Below are 21,806 nucleotides of genomic sequence, written 5' to 3' on the forward strand. Positions count from 1 at the left end.
TGGGTGATGCCACCTGTGCTGGGTGAAGATAAGGCTGGGGGACATCAAACAAGCAAAGGGAAACATCAAGGGCATGAGTTTGTGTTGCACCAACTCAGATCCACCAAAACAGCACTGTGTAACCTAATTTTTTTTTTCCTCCAGAAGTTCCCAGACCTGCCTCGTGCCTTTTTGCCAAGCTCAAAGCAGTGGAAGCAGAGCAGACTATTACTTGCTGACAAAATAGGACCAGCTCACAGAAGAATGAGAGGAAAACAGTTTTACACCACTTCAGTTATATGCCACTTCTCCAGATTTTCCTTATGCAGAATCTCAGAAAACAGGAGAGTTATATTTTGTCACCTGAACTCTTTCACTCTTGTATGTTCAGGCTCACGTTAGTGAGAAAAATTTTAACAGGTTATTAACTATCAGCAAGACTCACCAGCTGTTCCTACAACTGCAGTACGAAGAGAACATTGAACAGAGAATGAACATTGCCCATCACATTAATAAACAATGCTTTCTAATCCCAAACAGAGTTAGTTGTAGGTACACGGAGAAATCCAAATCTATTCCAAACAGAAATTAGCTGTAGGTACATGGACAAAGCATAATCAAGTATCTCCTTTATACCTTCTGATATTTAAAAAGGAAAAATTATAATAAGTCATTAAAATAAGAGACATTGATTATTTGTCCATGTTCATAGCTAGTTTATGCTAAAATTCCACTTGCTATCTGGAGACCTGTGTTGACATTTACAGAACACTTAATCCAGTCAGAATTTCTCTCCAGACTGTGTTCATAAGGTCTTGGAATTGCTGTATGTTTTGTTTGTGAAACAGACTTGCTGGGTTCATTCATCTTCCATTACGCCAAATTTTTAGGTTTTCCAAAATGAAATTGGAATTATATAAAAATACAACAGCCCGCATAATCCATCTTGTATTTTTCGGTTTTTTTTCAAAGAGGAAGGGACTTAGAAATGTGGTTTAAGACTTTTTTTTTGAACAGGACCATCCACAAATATAATCTTGAGGTACTCTGCAATTCAGTTACCACTGAAATTAAAATCACAGCTTTATATTCAGTATGGGAACATTCATCTTTGTGAATACAGAAAGCCTGCTGATTCCACAGAACACATACATTAAATCATTCAGAGCATCAATCATGCTGCTGTCTACCCATTTGTTACATTCTCGGATGAGCTGCAGTGGAAAGAACTGGAAGGTCACAGCTACTACAAAAGAAGAATTAGTATTGAGCAGAGTAGAAAGAGGACAAGAACCAGGCTGAATTTATGAAATCAGGGCTTTCTTTGCTTGGGAGGGGGAAACAAAAAGTTCTTCACTTGGTCACATGCAGTACTGTTCCTACCTAGAATGGCTCCCTTTGATGGGTAACTCACCAACTCATACTCACTCACATGAGTCAAAGGCTGAAGAACTACAGTCTGGCCTCAGTAGGTAGATAAAAACACATTATGAAAATTGCATTTTGGGCTGAAAATATCCTTCTATTTACAAGAAAAACATTAAGTTTCTTATGAAAGCCAGTCTGTAGTTTCTAACACACAAAGTTAAGCAATTTCTGTCAGGCCAACGTTCCACAAGAGGAGGTAGTAATTTTTAGGAAAGTTTCTGCATATCATGGCTCCAAGGACAGAGGAAGACTAGTACAACCATACCACTTTACCTTTGTAATTCACTAAGCGCTCTACTTGTAGATGGGCTGGGGTTTAGCCTCAGGAAGTTCTGCTTTAAATTGAGATGAGTGAGGTCTTGGCTATAAAACAGGTTGGCAGGCAGGTGCTCCAGGCTGCAGCATGAAAGATCCACTGAGCTTATGCGTTGTGATGCAACCTGGAAGTCAAGCACAACACCAATATATTAATACTGTAATAAAATAAAGAACATTTCCTTCACCCCTACCAGCACAACATAAAATTTTAAGCACAGCAGAAGCCAGTGTTGGCATATATAGATGATCTAACACAGTTTACGTAAGTGCTGCAAGTTATGCCAGGATCTCTTTCTTGGCCTCAGTGCTTAAACCAGGTCCACAGACAGCTAGCAGGGAGGAAAGAGCAAAGGTCTGTCAAATTAATATGTGAAATGGATCCATTTTCATTTATGAAGTTATGCAATACTTTACAACCAGAAAAAAAAAAAAAGATACTTGACATAAGGTTTAGTTTAGTCCTTTGGGTAGAATTGCCTCTTCCAAGTGGAGGTGAGGGGTTAGCCGACATCATCTTGTCTTGGTTTCGTATGTCCAAGATGGGTATTAAATGACAGAAGAGTTATCCCATTTACACCTTACTGAAGAGAAAAAATAACCCACCAGCAAAGCACTGAGCACTCATCTCTTCTCAATGAATTAGAAGACCGTCCAAAAGTGATAAAAAATATGACAAAAAAACTCCTGAGATTTGCAGGCTTAACACTGTTTTCTAGAAAGAGAAAGGTAAAACAAACACAGTCTGTAGAGGCTAAAAAAGAATCATACCACTGAGCACTATATATATATAGCTAGCATCATTCCACAGAGACCTATAGACAAATTCTTCAAGTAATGGCAATTCTGCCCCTTTCCAAATCTCTAGGATACAACTCAGTGAACTACATCCCGCTATTTTACTTATTTACTAGACTTCACTAAAAATAAATAAATATCACCAGCAAAGTCAAAAACAAACCCAAGACTGCAATGTAGTATGCTTACATTTTCTGTCCGACACTCAAAAATATTCTTTCATAAAGTAGAGTCACAGACATGCTACATGGCAAAGCACCACCACACAGTAATGCAAGGCAGTGGGGATGGTGGGCAAGGAGAAGGAGTCAAATGCTAGAAGAAGGAGAGGCATTTTTGGAGCAGGCATGGTTTAAGCAAAGGAGAAGAAGCAAACAACTTCACCACCATTTTAGACTTCTGGGACCACACCAACAGTGCTCAAATGTGTTCTGTCAGCTGCTTACACCAAAAGAAGCTATTGTTTCACTGGCCTTTTATGCTGGGATTCTGGAGGGACAAACACCACATCTAAGCGGCAAAAAGAGGAAAAGACTCAACAACTCCTAATCAATACCCAGTAACGTAAGAGCTTCTCAACTCAGAGGAAGGACACACCACTCAATCTTCTGGGCAGAGATACAGTCTCTGCCACCAAGTACTCTGAAACTAGAGCCATCATGCTTTGAGGAGGTAAGCAAAGTAGCTTGCCACTGAAAGGAAGGCCACAGAAATTTTTTTTCCTCTCCAACGCAAGCTACACAGGCCTTAGAATAAGTGGTTGCTATTATAAACACACAGCCATAGGCTTCGAGGGGAACAGGCAGTGCAGTGTTTTTCTCCAATGCAGCCGTTAATAATCCAGTCCTCCCACATCCATTAAAACGCTTGAATTTTTGTTACTCTATTAGTTCAGTCCTTTTGTTACTGTAGCTAGTATTTTTCTTCCCCTTGTAGTATGAGACAAGAATTATTCATAGGCTATACTGAGCAGTCATTTCTGAATGCTGGATATTCAGTCTGTTTATGCCCAGTACTGTACAGTTCTGATCACACTGCAAACACAAGAGATGAAAAACTGCTGATGCCCGTTAAATTAAAAAGGAGGAATGTTTCATTTCAGGTATAATTCTTGTATACACTGTTGCTCCAACTACTTGTTTGGAATGTGATATGAACAGCAATAAGCAACCCAGCAGTGCTTAGCAAGCCACATTACTCTAAAAATATCTCAAGAACCAGAAATGGGAACTCTTGAGTGGGAATCATGATAATGCAGCCAAACAAGATCAAATATGCAAATTCTACTGTTGCCTCAAAAAAGGATGCAAATCCTTTCTTAAAACTGTCAAACCCTGAGAAATAAATCTAGTTAAAAGTAATTTTGTTTTTACAGGTTATATGTACTGGTTATTTTTTGTTTGACCTTTTTTTAAAAAGGAACACTTTATTATACAAAGCATTTAATTAGTTTTTTCAAGCAATTGACAAATATTGAATGATGCTTCTTCCAGAGAGGTAACTGTAAAAGTTAAAACCATTTTTTAAAAGGTGTTAATTCTGGAATCAATTGTAATTTTATCAGTCTTTCTGTTACCAAGCAGTACTCTAAGAATTAACTCCTGAATTGTTACAAGGAAGGCTCATATAAATACGTATAGTTATTCTCACAGGCAGGGATAAAGACTTTTCTCTTTTCATTGCTCAATACTGTTCTGTAACAAATTCCTACAGAACACAGCAACAAGATGAAAAACAAAGAAGAGTAATGAAGGAGAACATCATCTTAACAATACTTTCTTTCATTCACCAGAAACTTTCACCAGTTGTTTTGAAGTTGAATATAGAAATTCTGAAATTACATTGTTCCAAAACCAAACAATAAAGGAATATTTCAATCTTGCAACTGTCTGCAACTGACTTAAATGCAGCAAGACTGCACATGCTTATGTTTGCTATTGTTTATTAAAAGCAAAGACTTTTTTGTAAAAGATGATACAGTTCTTCAATAAAGCACTGGGTTTCCCTGACTCACTCTGGAGAATCATTGCAGAGATAATGTGATAATGGGTGGGAAAACACTCAGTAGAATATCCCTCACACTCAAAGAATAAAAAGCATCTGGAGAAAAGGAACATTATCTGCAGAAAGTGTGTTTTCACTGGAAGAAAACAAAACCAAAACATTCCACTGTAAATAAATACCTCAACAAGTTATCTGGGCTGCATTCAACACATCCGTGTTCCCACAAGCATAGTGAAGAGAGTTGGTGTGGTAGCACTGCTAGAGGGAAAGGCTTTCTAGATACACAGGGAACCTGCATTATGGACTTGTTATGGTTTGTTTGGTGTTTTCTTGTGGAAAACTCTTAAGTATAGCTGTCTGATAAGCTGTATGCACATACATAAAAATAAAACCACAAGCAGCACAATTCACAACTCCACAGGCAGAAGCCGCCATTGCCCAGACCAACCCCTCTCGAAAGTCTTCTCACCCTATCTCAAATTGCACAGAGCCTTCACACTTGTGTCACACGAAACCACTGCTGCATTTCCAGCACCAATAACACTGAGGAAACGGCTGGGGCAATGACCTTCTCAGAAGATGGTACATCACAAGCTCTCAACGACAGGAGCTACTGCAGGAGCTGTAGAGTTAAAGCCTGTCTCTGCAAGACATGAAACATTTGGCAGCCATGCAGCTCAAACACAAAGCAAGATCTCATACTTTTTGAAGTCCATTTCTCAGTTGGGATATTCAATCATCAAAAAACATAAACAAACAATATGAAATATGCTTTCTCCATTCCCTGGATATGATTTTTAAACACTTTACAGTCTGTCATTGTGTTGCAATGTCCCCCACTGTAACACTAGAGGAGTAGTAACGGGGTAAGGCCATGCTGAGTTTTGTACATCAAACCACAAAGTCCAGTGGAAGATTTTTTTTTTTCCAGTTCCTGTTGAAACCTCAGTTATGCATCCTAGGCCTACACTGTTCTAAGTTATTTTTTTCAATCTTCACATGAATATGGCAAACTAAGTGGAGTTTGGAAGAAGTGATATACAATGTAGCACATGTACCACAGAAACCCCTGGGTCTACCCACTGCAAACACCAAAAACCTGTTATTGTGCTTTTAATTTTCCCACAGCAGCAACAAAATGCAGATTTATTCTCCAAATACCACCACAAATAATGCTGCTGGAGAGCTCATCTCCCTCCTTGGGCACTGTGCCTTCTGCTCCTCCCCTCCTAAGAGCAGCACACATGCCAAAGAAATAGGAATCTCCCTAATATGAAAACTCACTTTTATACATGCACTACTTGTGCCCCAATATACCTACAAATAAAAACAACTATTCAAAAATGCCAGCAGTACCTCTGATGTCTAGATTCCAGGCAACACCTCAAATAAAGGTTTGCTGAAGTGTTTTGATTTTAATTTTTTTTTAATTATTATTTTTTAAAAGGAAACAGTATTTCAAGACTTGTGAAAGTACAGTACAGGTTCACTGTAAATCTTTAACAGCTGGCAACAAAAATACAGAAAAATACTTGCATCAACCCATATTCTTGCTGTTTCTTGCTACACAGGGCTGAAAAACCACTTTGCTTTGTCCATCAGTATAATGACACCTCTGTCACTGAGCTATGCAACAAGACTGATTATCGTCTTTGTTTTAAAGCCTTGGCTATACTACAGAAATGATCTGTGGCTGACAATGGATGTCAGGAATGGGCACAGCTGAACCCAGCTGTATGGACAAACACAAGTCTTGTTTATACAAGGACATCTTTTGGTGTGTCCTGTGGTGTGAATTTAAACCAATGTAATTATGTCTTTTTCCTGTTTACCCTCATCCCATTCCCTATAGCTCTATTCAGATAAGAAATTACTGCTTAGGACTTCAACAGAAGACAAAATAGCTAAGCAGCCCACACTGTACAGGCAGCCAACTTCCCAGTCTGTTTGAACTGAGCTGACAATGTTAAATTATACCTGCTGTAGACATGCAATGCAAAGGCAGTTAAATTTTTCTCCTTTAGGTTTTGTTTTTAAACAGTTTGATAATCATCACATCCCACCAATGCCTGCATAAGCCTTAACTAAACAGTGATACATAATGAAATACCTAAACTAACTTAGAGCAAACAGGTTCTCCTCACTTCAGAACTAGCCTTGCTTCAAATCCTAATCCTCCTTTCTATTCAAACATCAAAGCCCTGCTCAGCAGAGAGGCCTCCCTCCACTGAGCTGAATTCCACAGCCGGGAAGCACATTGGTGCCCTCAGCCACAGCCAAGAGCTGAGGAACTGTTTAGCCTGGTAAACAATCTAATGCCAAAAAACTTAATGAAGGGGAGGGGGAGAACAGAACATTTGCTTTTTCTTTAAAGCCATATTGATGCCTGAGATGGCCACCTAAAAACAGAGACTAGACAAGAATAAGGGAATAAAGGTAAGTATTTATTTGAAGGGCCTTCAAAGGTACACCCTGGGCAGGCCAAAGGCTACACCCAAGATGGACAGATGGTCACGGGTTTTTCACACTTTTATAAGTTCGGTTCATTTGCATATCAGGATCAATTCTCCAATTACAACCCCAGTTAATGATGTAATTACCCCAAGTTTGTCCTCCTCTCCAGAAGCCTTAGTTTACACATTTTGGGCCTAGGACAATCTGGGTGTCCTTGGAGAGCAAACCTAGAGTGGCCTGTTATGTCTAACTAGCATGAGAGAACAGCAGCTAACAGGCCACAAGAAACTTCAGAGTTACACACTAGGCAGTACAGGATTTGAAAAATATAAAAGTTAAAGCCTAAGGCATCAATATATTTTCATTTTTAAATGACAACTGTTAAAATGACTGCAGCCCAAGGGTTAAAAGGTACTGGCTTTTCTGGCATCTCCTTTTTGTTTTCTTTCAAATGTCAAATTAGATACACGCCAGCTCCAGCTAAGGGCCTTGCATAGAAAACATAAAACCCAGCAAAGGCTTGAAAGCCTGCCACTCAGATCCACAAACCCAACAGGCAATGCCATAGGTCAGAGTAGTAATTCCCTACTTAGAGAAGGGCAGAAGTGCACGCCAGTGTGGCAGTACTCACAGGGCTCCTCTGCAGGTGAAGCCGCCAAAAGCCTCTGGTACAAATACCTCACGCCAACAAGACTCAGGGGCACAAAAATTATTTAAACTTGTCCCTTCTCTGCTCTCCTTATCGCTGAACAAAGTTTTATAAGCAAACAGCTCATTTCTACTTTTGGCCCTTGTGCAAACCTCTAACAACTGAAAACAGCATTAGCAAACGTGTGTGGGGAGGCAGAAATGTGAAGGGGATTAACCAGAAGTTGGGCTCCCTCATCTTTTGTGATAGGAAACCAGAAAAAATTTAATAGATGTGAAAGCCAGTGTCCCAGGTTTAACATAAAGATCTTGACAGCAAGAATTTGACAAAAAAGGTGACATTCATCATCTATCATTTGGAAATGCTGGGTAGTATCTGAAGTCATTACCAGAATACGAGTGTTTTCCTGGAGGAAAAGTACTCTTCTTTTAGAGATCATGTACTGGTATCGATATTAGTCAGGGAATGATATCAACACTGTTCCTTGGTCATAGTCACACTGGGATGCTCAGACTAAGATCCCTGCAAGGGCAAGGCTTAAGATGCAACTTAGAGTTATGTGACAGTAATTAGCTGTAGCATTAAGCTACTTATAATTCAGGCATGTGAATCTCCATTTGGTGGAGCAAGGAATATTAACATCCTTAAAACAGCTCGACTGAAAATAATTCATTTGTAAATACTGCCAAAGAGGTGTCAGTCTCATAAAAATTAAGAAATACCCCTTTTTCTGCTTACTATTCCTGTTAGATTTATTTTTTCACAAAGACAAGCTGCTGTACTGCCAAGCAAGCAGACTTTGCAATGAGCAGCCCTCCACCAAAGACTTTCTTTCAGCATTTTTTCACTTCAGCATGGGAAAATCATGCAGCAGATCCTCAGGGAAGCAATGCTAAGGCACATAAAGACAGTAAGTGCAAATCATGCCTGGCCAATCTGGTGGCCTTTTCATGATAGAGTGACTGCAGTGGTCAGCAACAGAAGACCAACTGATGTCATCCACCTGGACTTCTCTAAGGCCTTCAACAAAGTCCCACACAACATCCTTATCTCCAAACCATAAAGACATGGATTTGAAGGGTGGACTATTCAGTGGATACGGAATTAGCTGGATGGATGCAGCCAAAGTTGTGGTCAACAGCTCTATGTCAGGTGAAGGCTGGTGGAGGGTAGTGTCCCTGAGGACAGGGTCTTACAACTGGTGCTCTTTAATATATTTATCAATGACATAGTGAGATTAAGGGAACCCTCAGCAAGCTTAGAGATGACGCAACAGAAGGAAGAGATGCCATCCAGAAGGACCTGGACAAGCCTGAAAAGTGGGCCCACAAGAGCCTCAAGAAGTTTAAGAAGTCCAAGTCCCAGGAGCTACACCTGGGCCAGGGGGCAATCCCAGACATAAGTACAGACTGGTAGAAGTCATCACTGCAAGCAACCCTGTGGAGGAGGACTGGGGTTTCTGGTGGATGAAAAGCCAGACATGAGCCAACAATGTGCACTCACAGCCAAGAAGGCCAACTGCAGCCTGGGCTGCATGAAGAGTCGTGGCCAGGAGAGCAAGGAGGATGATTCTCCCATTCTACTTTGCCCTTGTGAGACCCCACCTGGAGTGCTGCATCCAGGTCTAAAGTCTCTAACACAATAAAGATGTGAACTTTTTAGAGCATGTCCAGAGGAAGGCCACAAAGATAATCCAAGGTTGCTCAGAGAAGCTGTGGATGCCCTGTCCCTGGAAGTGTTTGAAGTCAGATTGGATGGGGCTTTGAGCAACCTGGTCTACTGGAAGGTGTCCATGCCCATGGTGGGGGTTTTGGAACTAGATAATCTTTAAGGTCTCTTCCAACTCAAACCATTCTATGATATACTGTACATTTCAGACTCTTGCCAGAAGACTTACACTAGATATTCGCTTGTCTGAGTCTCCCCAGTCCCACACGGAGAGGGTGGTAGGGTTTTTTTGTTTGCATTAAGTAAGAGATTATGCTAAGTCCTCAGTTTCTGATCTAGGTTCTTTGACACAGCTCTAACATATAGATTAATTCTACAATGAGATGAACTCTTTTCATGCCACTATTCCACTGTAACTCAGAAAGGCCTTCTGGCCCAAGTGTTTTGTAATACAAATAATCATGAATATAGCTCTATAGCCTAAAACTGGTCTCCAGTACTCATTCCCTCTGTTCCTTGGAGACTTTAATCCTTCTCTACTGACTAGAGAAGATGCCTAAGGAGAGTAAATGTCCCTAAAGTTAGGTTTGGCTAATAATTCCTCTTCTTTCTTCCTTGCTGCTAGACTTTGTTTGGAAAGGCTTTCAGTGTTACAGCCATTCAGTTTCAAGACCAGCTCCATTATAACCTTACACATACCAAAATACAGTACGATATGTCAGTCCCTGCAATGCCCTCCTGTCTTATGGGATGTGCTCACTGTGGACACTTGGTTCCCCTGAGCTTCATTAAGAGCAACATTATGTTCATTCCCCTACTTGCTTTTACTCCTCCACTTTCAGAGGTTGGTGAGAACACTTTGGGATCCTTCTGGACTGAACACACCTTAAAAGGTAACATATGCAACACCTCACTGAGCTTCTAGGTGATGCTTTCCCATATTTATGCAAGAGCTGCACAAATTCAGCTTCAGTAATACCAGAACCTGATTTAGAGGCTTCAAAAGATGGTACTTGAATGCTATTCCAGACGTGTGGGCAATACCTAGTTTTCTGTTCTCACTCTTGGCTGCAATGCTTCAATAACTATTATTAATCAAAGGCAGCAAGCCCAAAACAAGAACCACAGACTCTCTAAATTCCAGCAAAAAAACCCCAAAAACCAAAAACCAAAACACCAGTGAAACTGTAATTGCTCTAAAACAGAAATTAAGAGCTTGAAATCATTACACTTTAAAATCAGCTAAACTATTTTGACACGCAAAACTAATCAGCTGAGACAAAACACCAAGCTTCCCTTCTGAACCATTAAGAGAAGCTGATTACACTGAAACATACGCAGAAGTTCATTTCCAAAATGTCAATTAAACCCTAATAACAAAAGGCAAAAAAGAATGGGCTTTGCAGGGAAAGAGGAGGAGGAACACTTTCAAGTGTTATCATCAAAAGAGAAACAAAACTGGCTTCAAGTTTGTTTTCCCCAATCTTCAGCTTTCACGCTCAAGATGATAGGAAGCCACCAACAGCAAGAATGACCAGATATGGCTTCAGAGTAAAGGTTCCAAACACTGAGGATTTTTCACACACAGAGAAAAGGAAGTCAAGTTCCACATGGAAACCAGAGGTTTGTTTTAGTATTTGTAATCACCACCAAAAGGAAGCTGTGGATTTATTTTTAGGGATCTATTTTTAGAGAAAGCATTATCTCAATATTGCCATTTTATGGTATTAGGGGAAAAAAGGGTTTCCTTGTACTAAACTTAGAGTCATCATGTTTCCTGTAAGTCAGGATCAGCTCAAAAAAAGACCCAGTGAAAAATGAGAATACCTTTCTGGGTTCTCTTTTCTTCAATAGATGTTGAACCAACTTTTCCAATAGGCTAATGGTGCTGCTTAATGTCGAGTGTGAAGAAACCCAAATAGTTATGCCCAAAGAAAACAAACTTTGGTTAAAGGCTATTGTCAAAAGATGCCCACTGATGTTGGCAGTACACTAAACTCATTTTTAGGTCGTATTAGGATAAGGACTCATTTTCCAGCCTCCAAGCACAACTGGCATAAGAAACAAACCAACTACTTCATGGTCACCTTCTCAGTGACCAGCACATTCCTGACCTCCAACCTGTCCCCAACACACACAAAAACAGGTAGCCCAGAATCACAATGGCACATTCAAACACATGGACTAAGACTATAAAGCTAAAAGGAAATATCAGAAATTCCTAACTGCAACACAAATAGTCTGTTTGTTGCACACAGTCATTCCCTGTAGAATGACCACAGGTGATAACCAACAGCCAGAGGTAAAAGCAAAAACACTAATCTAGAAATTCAGTAAAGTTCTCCACAATATTCCTCCAGAAGAAGGCTACCCATTGCTCAGGGGGCTAAACAGACACTTGGAGAGGAGACAGTGCATCCATTGAGATAAAAGTATGAACTGGCAGAACTGTAACAAGTAACATCCCAAACAACTTAAAACAAACTACGTTATATTTGCATATGATTTTTCCCTACACTCACTATTGGTGCTGCAAAATATATACCTGCAAAAAGGTATTCTAAGCCCGTTTTGACCAGTAAGCATTAGAAAAGCCTGTCCCTAATGCCTCCAGAAACAACGGAAGCTTGGTAATAAAAATCACTGCAATGATGAACTCTTTGAAGACAGCTCATTACAGTATCCAGAAATACATACGAAATAGGTCAATCACCTAGAGGGCAAGCCAAGGCAAATACAATGTAGGGCTAACTTAACCATGAGATTAGTGGCTTCAAGCCTTTACAGACGAGAGGCTGCATTTTGTATTAAAAAGCTCTGCAAAGTCTGCGTTCCACAATGCAGCTGGTGTGAAAGTTTCTCACACAACTTTTCCTGGTTGACCATGGCTGACATGAAAAAGCCAAACATTAACATCTGATAGTATCTGAAATAAAGATGAAGCTACATACACAAGTGGATATGCCTTATTACCCATCCCTTTAATTAATGAGCAGAATCTTATGTGCAGAAGGAAAAAGCAGTCCCACAGCTGATGATCTTTCCCTATCGGTGGATGAAGCACAGCTGAAAAGCAGGCACATCTTTAGCAGTAAAGCTCAATTGTTGCTCACTGCATTTCCTCAGCACAGTTCCTGTAAAACACATCCAAAAGCTAATCATCTTGGTCTCCTACTTTGGAAATACATTTGCAGAACTGCAGTCAAGGTTAGGAATGAATTTTTAAATTCTGTAGAATTTATACATATAAACATGGTCTGTAGCACCAAGTATGCGGTCAGAACTCAAACCTTTTCTCATCAGAAATAAAAATCATATGACTAGAGTTATAGGTCAGCTCTGTCCTGTCTACAGGGCTCATACCCCCCTTTTACAAAAGTCTCTGTACACAATTGTCAAACTTGTACCGAAAAAATAATTAGAAGACTGAGGCAGATGGTCAGAACTAGATAATTTTAGAGGAAAAGAAGCAAAAACAGTACTTTGGGTTTTTGTTTGCTGCTTCAGGTAGATCTCTACAGAGGTTGAGGAAACATGGAGACTACAGCAGTAGAGGCTTCTGCATTACTTACTTGTATAGTATAAGCTAAATTCTAATCTGTTCTTATTTTCTGCTCGTTTCACAGTGCAAATAAATGTATGAAGAGAGCATTCCGCACTGACATGAAAGGAGTAAGGCCAATATGGCAGCACGGCCTTCTCAGTTGAATTTGCTATTCTTGCTATTTTTACCATGTTTTAAACATAATGTACACTGACATCATAATTAAACTCTCCTTTTTCACAGCAGGCTATGGTTGTTTGGAATACCACACACTTCCACTACAGACTTTAACACAAAGGTGACTGAAACAGGGAAAGGAAAATACAAAAGCACACAAGAGAAAACTCTTAAATTTCATAGGTTTTAAATCCTATTTTTGGACATTCCTTTTATTTTCAACAGCAAGGCTCTTTTGTGTGTAGGCACCCAAGCCCCCCACAACAACTTATTCCCAGCCACAGCTGTCCAACTGTGGACGATGGTGTGCAGACACACAAGGCTGTGTGCCTGTACATCTCTCCCTACCTACACAGACATGCACTATTTACAGCCCTTGTCTCTCATCACCTCTCTTCCTCTACCTGCCCCACTGAACCGAACACTAAAGCAGGAAATAATTGTCACAGGAAGCTGTTGACACACTTCCTGCTCTCCTGCAGCTTAGAGGGGAGAAGTTCTGTGGGGTCAGATAACCCATCCCAGCATGCCCAGTGGGGCACACTATCTCCAAGAAGATAAAATTCTGTAATGCATCCTGGCATAAGCTCTGCAATACTGAATTTCTGAGGCAGACACTGACATCCCATTTTAACTGCATGCCTTGGAACACAGAAGACTGGTAATCCTGTTATACTCCAGCCAAACCATCCATGTTGTGAGCTGTGTCACAGGCAATGCTCACAACAGAAATCTCACACAGTGAAAAATGGTTAGGTTTAGCTGTTAGAAGCACCAAACAGCAGGCCACATCCCAGATAAAAGCCTAACAACAGCAAGTTCCACCACTCCATAACACCTTACGCATGACATCTCTCTCTCTTCTACATTAAGCATGTAGCTTTTTAGGTTTTGGAAGTGGTAAATGAGGAACGCCCTCATCACATCCTCCTCACTCTGTTAAAATACACGTTCTTTGCCCCATCCTTCTGCATTTGATATTCAAATAGCAAATGGTGGCAGATTTGCCATGCAAGTAATTGTGCCAGTTCCAGAACCATCATGACAACTTTATGCAGACAAAACGCTTTAAAGCTGTGAAGATGTTGCTCTCTTTCCCCTCTGCTCCCCCTCCCAGTTGCATAAGCTTATTTTTCAACATTTGGCAAGAGAACGAATACATTAGATCACAAAGGACCAAATCTGTTGCTGTTGTTTACCTTTTAAGATTCCTTAATTAGGCCTCCAATTTTTGGAAAGAAAAAGGAAAGAAATGCACTGTGGTATAGAACTAGCAATATTAACGAACAAGACATCTCCAGCTTTTAAAAATATACTGTTTGAGGCTAAATCAGCATATCTAAAAGTGACCTATTTGGAATAAGTATGTCACCAAGTTCGATATTTAGGTCAGTATTTGTGCAGTAACTCCAGTCTGTCCTGAAAACAGGAGTTCTGTTCACCTCAGGACACATACATACAGGAAAATCAATCCTAACACCTCTTCACCTTCCAAAAATTTACTGAGGCAGAGCACAAGAGCTGTCTTGGCTATGATAGATTCCACTGTTAGAATGAATCTGATTATACAGGAGCAATGCTTATTTTTAATTAAATTAAACCCAAGTTTCCACAAACATGAATTCAAATCTTTTCTAGCATACACATATTTATTGCAGGAGTGATGCATTAGGATTTGTCTCATTCTGAAACACCACTAAAAAGTCAACATTGTCAATATTCTGTGGGGAGAAAGTGTGCAGAGCAAGCGTTCTTTGCAAGTCTCCTTTCAAGACTGAGCTTGTTATTTAAAAGTTAAGACAACATCATCTTCTAGCTCTTTTGAAGTATTCGGAAGACAGACGTGAAAATTTTTTTCATAGTTAAAAACTGAATTGGGCAATTTTAACAAAATATTTTACCACGGATTTGCTTCTGCATTAAAATTTATAATTAAAGCTTTCACTACACTAAATAAGAATCAGAAGCCTCAGTTTTCAGCAGCACACATCAGGAGCATAAAGGACTGCCGAAGAACTACCATTGAATATAAGTTAACACAAATGTCATTTTCAAAACAAATGCCATTAAACATCTCTATTTAAAACACAGTCTTAGATATTATTCATAACAACTCACAAAAGTGCAAGTACTGTATACATCACCAGTATTAGGAAAGAATCTGTAAGCACCATGTGACCTAGCCCATTGCAAGCAACTAGAAGCTAAGTTTCAGGGCCATCATATCTCCCTTCCTAAATTAGCTTGTTTTTAGAAATATAGTGCTTTACACAGTATTTTCTTGGTGAGCAGGAGTATTTCAGCAGCTTTGAACTTGAGTAGTTTCCAAACACCTGAGGCAGAACATCTCATATAAGTGTTGGGTTTTTTTCCTGGCATAAGAATGTTAGTTTGCCTGAACTACAGAGCTGAAGATTCAACTTTTCTCTTTTCTTTACACATGTAAATCAGGTGTGTTGCACCTTACAATTAAGCACTTTGACACAAACAGCATCAGCTGGAGGAAATTTGAGTTACTTTTGCAGCATTACTAGTTTCCCTGTTTCTGTTCTTCAGAAACAGTGTTTCTGTGCAGCACCTCCCACACGACTGCCTTGCATACAATCATGCCTGTCGCTGTTTTTCAGTCTAAGGACAGGAACCCCAAACATCAAAAAAACAACCTGAAGTGGCAAAGTACTGTTTGAGAATCCATGAATGCAGAATGCCATGTTTCAGGTTTGGGGGCTGGGAATTAGGGGAAATGCCTCATTTTTCCTCGAAGCATGTTTTACCAACTAAAAGAATAGCAAAGAGAGTTTCTTCACTTCTGACAGTCTGAAAAGACACTTGAAACTATGTATTTTCTTTCTACACTTACATAAAAATGGGAGGTTATCGTGAGTGCATGGGGATATGTTCTCATGCTGGCTATCATCCCGATGCTGTTAGTCATTTGGGTGAACCAGAAAGAGAGAAGCACAGCATGGCACAGAACAAGCTTATGCTGCCAGTAATTCAGAGGGGCTTTCTGGCCATTTATCTCTAGCTCTGAAGTTCATTGTTTTCCACTGTTTTCCTCACTCATTAGATTTGCCTTTCATTTATCTGATGTCAAACCCTGTGGAGATGAAAGGACACTACTGTCCTAGAGACAACCCCAAAGCACCAAGAATTCAAAAACCTGACAGACCGTGCCTCACCATCTCATAAAATATGCCTTGGGGACTTCTACCTTGAGGCTTAACAGACCTAAGCAGATATGCCAGAACAGCTTCTTTAAAAAAAGAGTTTTAAAACTTACTAGAAAAAAAAACTTAGATGACATTTTAAATGATGCATGTGCTAGAAGGTGCCTTAGTTACTGTTTGAAGAAAGTTTGACAGAAAATCAAACCTCTTAAAAAAAGCCCACAACCTAGGCTGTATCACCGGCAATTGGCTGGGTAATACATTATTGCAATCTAAAGCCAAAACAGAACAAGTGCTACGTGAGTGTCTCCAACTAGTAACATAGTAAAGAGCATGGACAGTCCTATCAGCTACAAAACTAATGAAAAGTTTAGGCACAACTACAAAACCCAGTAGACCATGCTGACAGCATAGCAAAAGAACATGCGTGGTAAAAAAGCATGAAAAATATAATGGTTCAAGATATATAAGTTTTTAGCAAAAAAGTGGCAGGGATTGAGAGATAGAACAGACAACTGCAAAAACACCTTTCAACAACACAAAGTGGAACTGAAGAGTCAAACGAAATAATGCAGGCCCTAAATTCCTATAATTAATTGTATTCTAAGCCCAGTATAAAATTTGCTTTACAAAGGTTTTAGTTAGTAACCATTTTTCACTAACAGAAAATTATTTGCTTACTACAAAAAACCCCAAAATCAAATAGTTATAAAACTAAAGAGAGATTCAGCAACATTTCAAAGCAGGAAAAAAAATCCTTTACTCTAGCAATTTAATATTTAGGTTCTGTGTAAGGAATGAACCAAAAAAATCCCTGATACTATTTTATGTTTTAAAAACACTGGAATAAAGCTTTTTAAACTGAAATGTTGACAGATATATTTGTCATCCTTGTTGTTGTAATGATCTCACTAGATCCATCCAGCTGATAAGATAAGAAAATGGAGAAAGCTCAGCACAGAACTTTGCTTACACAACCTTGGTAGAAAGAAGTCCTGGTGTAAATGCAGAAAAATTCACCTCCCTATTGCCTGTTACCAAGAGCTCGCAAACTGAGTATTTCCACACAACACTAACAGCAGCAACAGCAGTTCTTGGCAAACAACCCAGAAGAGGGACATTATCAATGCATGGAGAAGACTGAACTGGGAGAAACTGTCCAAAGATCCCATTCACACCAGAATTAGCACCATTCTCACCTTTGATGCTTGTCGCAGCCAACGCAGATATTCAGTGAAGTTATCAAAACAAATGTAGTAGGTCTGGCTTTGAGGTCCAGAGGAGCTAAATGCTAAACAGTGCTGGTGCTTTTTCACTTCTTCCACCTACAGCAGAGACACAAAACTGTGAGTCAACAAGAATCAAAACCCTCTCTGCAGAACTCCCCAAGGCAAAGTGAAAGTACGTCCAAGAGGAGATCATCAAGTAGAGCCGGACTAACCATCTCAAACACCCAAGCTGGATCTTGGCTGTCAAATATTCATGAAATCTACACAAGCAGGAATGAGAACAGAAGGAGGACAGAACTAACAGAGAAAACCACCAAGAACATCAACATTTTAATAGAAAGTGAACACCATAAAAGGTGTGCCAGTGAAACGCATTAAAGGCTGTTCTTATGCTACCTAAAAAAAATACAATTTATACTCCTTAGTTATTAAAAACAGGCTTAACAAAATGCTTCTCTTACAGCCCAATTAAATTCTTTGGCATTTCTCAACTTGCTAAAAAACACCCAGAATACATCATTCTGCTACCATACACGAGAAGTCCCACACAACTTATGGTCTCAATGTCTCAGTACAGCATTCTGGAAAGCCTTTGCAAACCAGGAAGTGCAGAGTATTTATGGGGTTGAGGAAGAATATCTTTTGAGCAATAGTTTAAAAAACACTTAGTTCTGTGCCAAGCACCCTCCTCCCAAGCTTTGTCAGCAGAAGCCCTCAGTACATTTTTCTGAGCTTAGTTATCCTTTTCTTTTAAAATTTGTTGTCAACTTTCTGCTTAACACAGTCTGCATGTTTTACATCACATAAGGTGTTTCTATGCAAAAGCTACTTCGAAATTCCATGTTAAGCAATTAAAAAAGATACATAATGATTTCCCATTTTAAATTAAAAGAAATATATTGAGATGAAAAGAATAGTCATCTCAAAGAGAAGGCTGATGGGAACCTTAATCCTGTCCTTTATAGCAACCTACAGCCAGGAATACAGTTCACTGTCAAGAGTTCACACCCTGTTGCCAAAAGAGGACAATGTCTCTACTTCAGTATTTCCCGGGAAGAGTTGGAGAATCATGTGAAGAATCAAAGAAGAGGCAGGAGAAACAGCTCGTAGAAGGCAGCACTACTTTTCACACTGCTAGTTATAGAATATTAATGAATCAGCTCTAGTCTGCATATATAATATTGTGAAGCTTGTTTCTCTCCAAACAATTCTTTAGAATTCAACTTACCAGTATGTAAGGTAAAGGAGGATTATTTAAGGTGTAAATTCATCCTCAAGCTGACGATTCTCTTCCCATTACCTCAGCCAAACAAGCCAATAATAGTGTTTTGAAACACTATTTAGGTTGAAATAGTAAAGTTGTAATCTTACTGCCTTCACTACAGTTTCACAGAAGGGCTAAAGCGGGAAGGAACCTCTAGAGGTCATCTGGTTCAATCCCCTGCTCAAGCAGGTCCACCTAAAGCCAGTTGCCCAGAACCATGTCCAGATGGTTCTTAAGTATCTCCAGGGGTGATGGATATGCCATCACCCATCTGGGTAACCTATGCCAGTGCTCAGTCACCAGCACAGTGGGAAAAAACAAATTTCCTCATGTTAAGTCTGGAACTCTTGGGTTTCAGATGTAATCTATCAGGAAATAGTTCCGTTTCAGCTTTTCACATGGAAAAATGTTTGTTGCTGTTAGCTTACAACAGACAACTACTCATACAGTGCTGAACACTCAAAACTCCCACAATGTTCAAAATAAGCCCATGCCCTTATTTGTTAATTTTTCAGAACTTAAGAGTAACCCAGCATGGATAAAACCTGGATGAAGAGGCACGGCACAGATCATACACAATAGACCTGTGCATATATCCTTTGGCTGTATACTATTGCATATATAAACCACTAAACACTGCACACAAGAAAAAACATTGTGCATCCATTGCTTTTCTTTGTAGTGTTAATTCAAACATTCTAAATTGTTAAATATGACTAACCATAATCAAAAGTCATTTATATACTTTGAAAATTCCATTTATAGAAACAAGCTTTTGGGGAGTCAGAACCATCCTAATTGAATGCAATCTTCTCTTCATAAAGAGACAGGGGGTTAACCAAGCAAACAAATAAAACAAAATATCTTACTTTTCCACCAATTAAAGGGAGGACATGCATCTTTCCAGTCTGGCTTTCTTTTACTGATGAGACAATTAGGCATGTTCCACAAAGGATAGCTTGGCGTCTTGTCCATCTGTTGACTGGCAAATGTATTTTCCCTTTTCGAACATTGTACATTCCTGAGAGCTGAATCCGTTCGGAGCTGCCAGTGCTGTGGGGCTTTCCTGAAATAGAAACAAAAGCATCCACTTAATCACAGAAAATCTTTGCCTCTTTCACTCAAGTCATCCTGAGACTTGATCAGCAAATTTTAAAGCTACAAACTGCAGCATGACAAATGAAATGCAGCTTCAAAACCATGCAAGCAGGTAATTTAATATTAGTTTCAGTACAGTCTTCTTCCATAGGTAGAGGGATACGACAGGTTGGTATCATGAGGAGCAGGTCACATTAAATAATTTGCAGTAATCACAGAAGCACCAATTAATGGTATCAGCCTTCTGTATGGAACTTGGAAATCAAATGTTTATCCACAACAATAAGTAATTGGTTATTGTTGAGTTCACACAGCCTGTGTGGTAACTGCAGAAGGGGGGATGTACTGCATTCTGACCCGTATCTTTGCATTTCCATGTCTCTTCTGGCTTATCCTTCAGGTCACGGTTTGAATAGCTTCAAAAGCTTCCCAAAGAATACACTTCCTACCTTCCGCAGCCCGCACTGCTCAGTCCAAACCCCATAGCAGAGGTAGCACACTCGGCCATTATGTTAGCAGGTGCAACCTAGATGAAACCCCTCAAAGACCCTGCTTTACTCTGAGTAGAGATTAAGGAAGAGTAAAGTTCTTTTGTCTGTATTATAATGAATTCACTATTTGTAGTAATTCAGATTATTAGCACAACTACCAATTAGACCGAATCTGTTAAGTTACTTTAAACATCTCAGATTCTACTAATCTAATCTTATTAATAAAAATTCTACTCTACAGAAAACATCATGAGCAATGGCAACACAAAGACAAGCATCTCTCATCTCTGCTCTTTCAGGATATAAACAGGAGGCACAATTTACTCATTCTAATCTGATTTATCTACACCAAGTTACCCTATCAAACTCTAAACAGTCCAGCCCAGATCTGAGTCATCTGAATATATCTAAGTCTTTTGCAAACAGAGACAAGAGCTAATCATGTTCAGGTTAAACCAGTTCAAATTTGTGTAAGAACACCGGTGTTGGTGAACTTTGGGAGAGAGCTCCCCTGGATAAACAAACCAAAGGGTATGTTAATTCCAAGTAGCTTTCCCATCATGATAAAAGATAAATCACTAATTTTCCTGCACTAGCGTTTACCAAAATCCTTAAATACAAGGAATTAATAACTATTTAGGACTCCAGAAAAGCAGAGAGTTGATTCTGTTGTCTAACACCAATATTTCAGAGCCATGCCCACATAACTCCAGCGGTGACAAGTGCTGCACACTGTTACTTCAACTTGCTATTATTCCTGCTTGCATGACAGCTCATTTGTCTCAATGAGGCTCCTCTTGCCTTCAAATTATCTATGGAATGACAGAAGACACCTACAACATGCCCTACCCACTGCCATTCTCTCACCCTCGCCTAGCCTGCAACAGTTCTTGTCCTTATCTTTGAAAGCTACCTTTTTGAATCTTACTGCCAGTTTAATGAGCCAACACTTGGCAGAGTTCCCTCAAGACTTGCTCTGCTCTAATAAACACTAGCATGTAGGCTACCAATATCTGCCAGTTTGGATCTGCAGGAACATCACTACTGCTTGAAGCTGAAACACTGAAACTTTAATGCCCACAAGGTATCAGCATCAAATTCAAAAATAGGTGCTCCAAGAAAGCAATAGTTACACTGCCAAGCAAATTCATATCCAACCAAAGAAGCTGTGGATTAACTCTTTGCCCAACAGAATGGTGGGAAATGGGACACCCATTCCATGCAAAGACACAAGACAACTGATAACAGAATACAAGCGAGTAAATCAGAGCAGCTCAGCCTTAAACAGAAAAGCTGAATCAAACATTACATTTGTAATATGAAACACCTGGTTCTTAAAGAAACTGAGAATTTACCTAGCTTGTGCAGAATCATGGCCTTCATGCCACAGAGCACTGATTAAAGAATTAACCACACACACAAACAACCAAATCTCTGTAATGGAGTCAAAATGCCTGGTAAATACTAATAGCACAGTTGCATAAGGAATAGCCGTCAGGGACATGTGCAGTTTCACCTCAAAAATTATGTTTTATGAT

The 21,806-nt window shown here is 39.6% G+C and overlaps 1 protein-coding gene across 1 annotated transcript in view; it reads right to left on the reverse strand.

Annotated features, from left to right (window-relative positions):
- Positions 1–21,806, reverse strand: part of PHLPP1 (PH domain and leucine rich repeat protein phosphatase 1) — a 149,704-nt gene that overhangs the window by 46,855 nt on the left and 81,043 nt on the right. Inside the window, exons 2-4 of the mRNA XM_048310728.1 lie at positions 19,549–19,745; positions 17,386–17,511; positions 1,681–1,847 (exon numbers count right to left, since the gene is read on the reverse strand). Coding sequence (XP_048166685.1) covers positions 1,681–1,847; positions 17,386–17,511; positions 19,549–19,745 — 490 coding nt within the window. The remainder of the gene's footprint in view (positions 1–1,680; positions 1,848–17,385; positions 17,512–19,548; positions 19,746–21,806) is intronic.

This window comes from Corvus hawaiiensis, chromosome 1 (genome assembly GCF_020740725.1).
Source record: "Corvus hawaiiensis isolate bCorHaw1 chromosome 1, bCorHaw1.pri.cur, whole genome shotgun sequence".
Taxonomy (NCBI): Eukaryota; Metazoa; Chordata; class Aves; order Passeriformes; family Corvidae; genus Corvus; species Corvus hawaiiensis.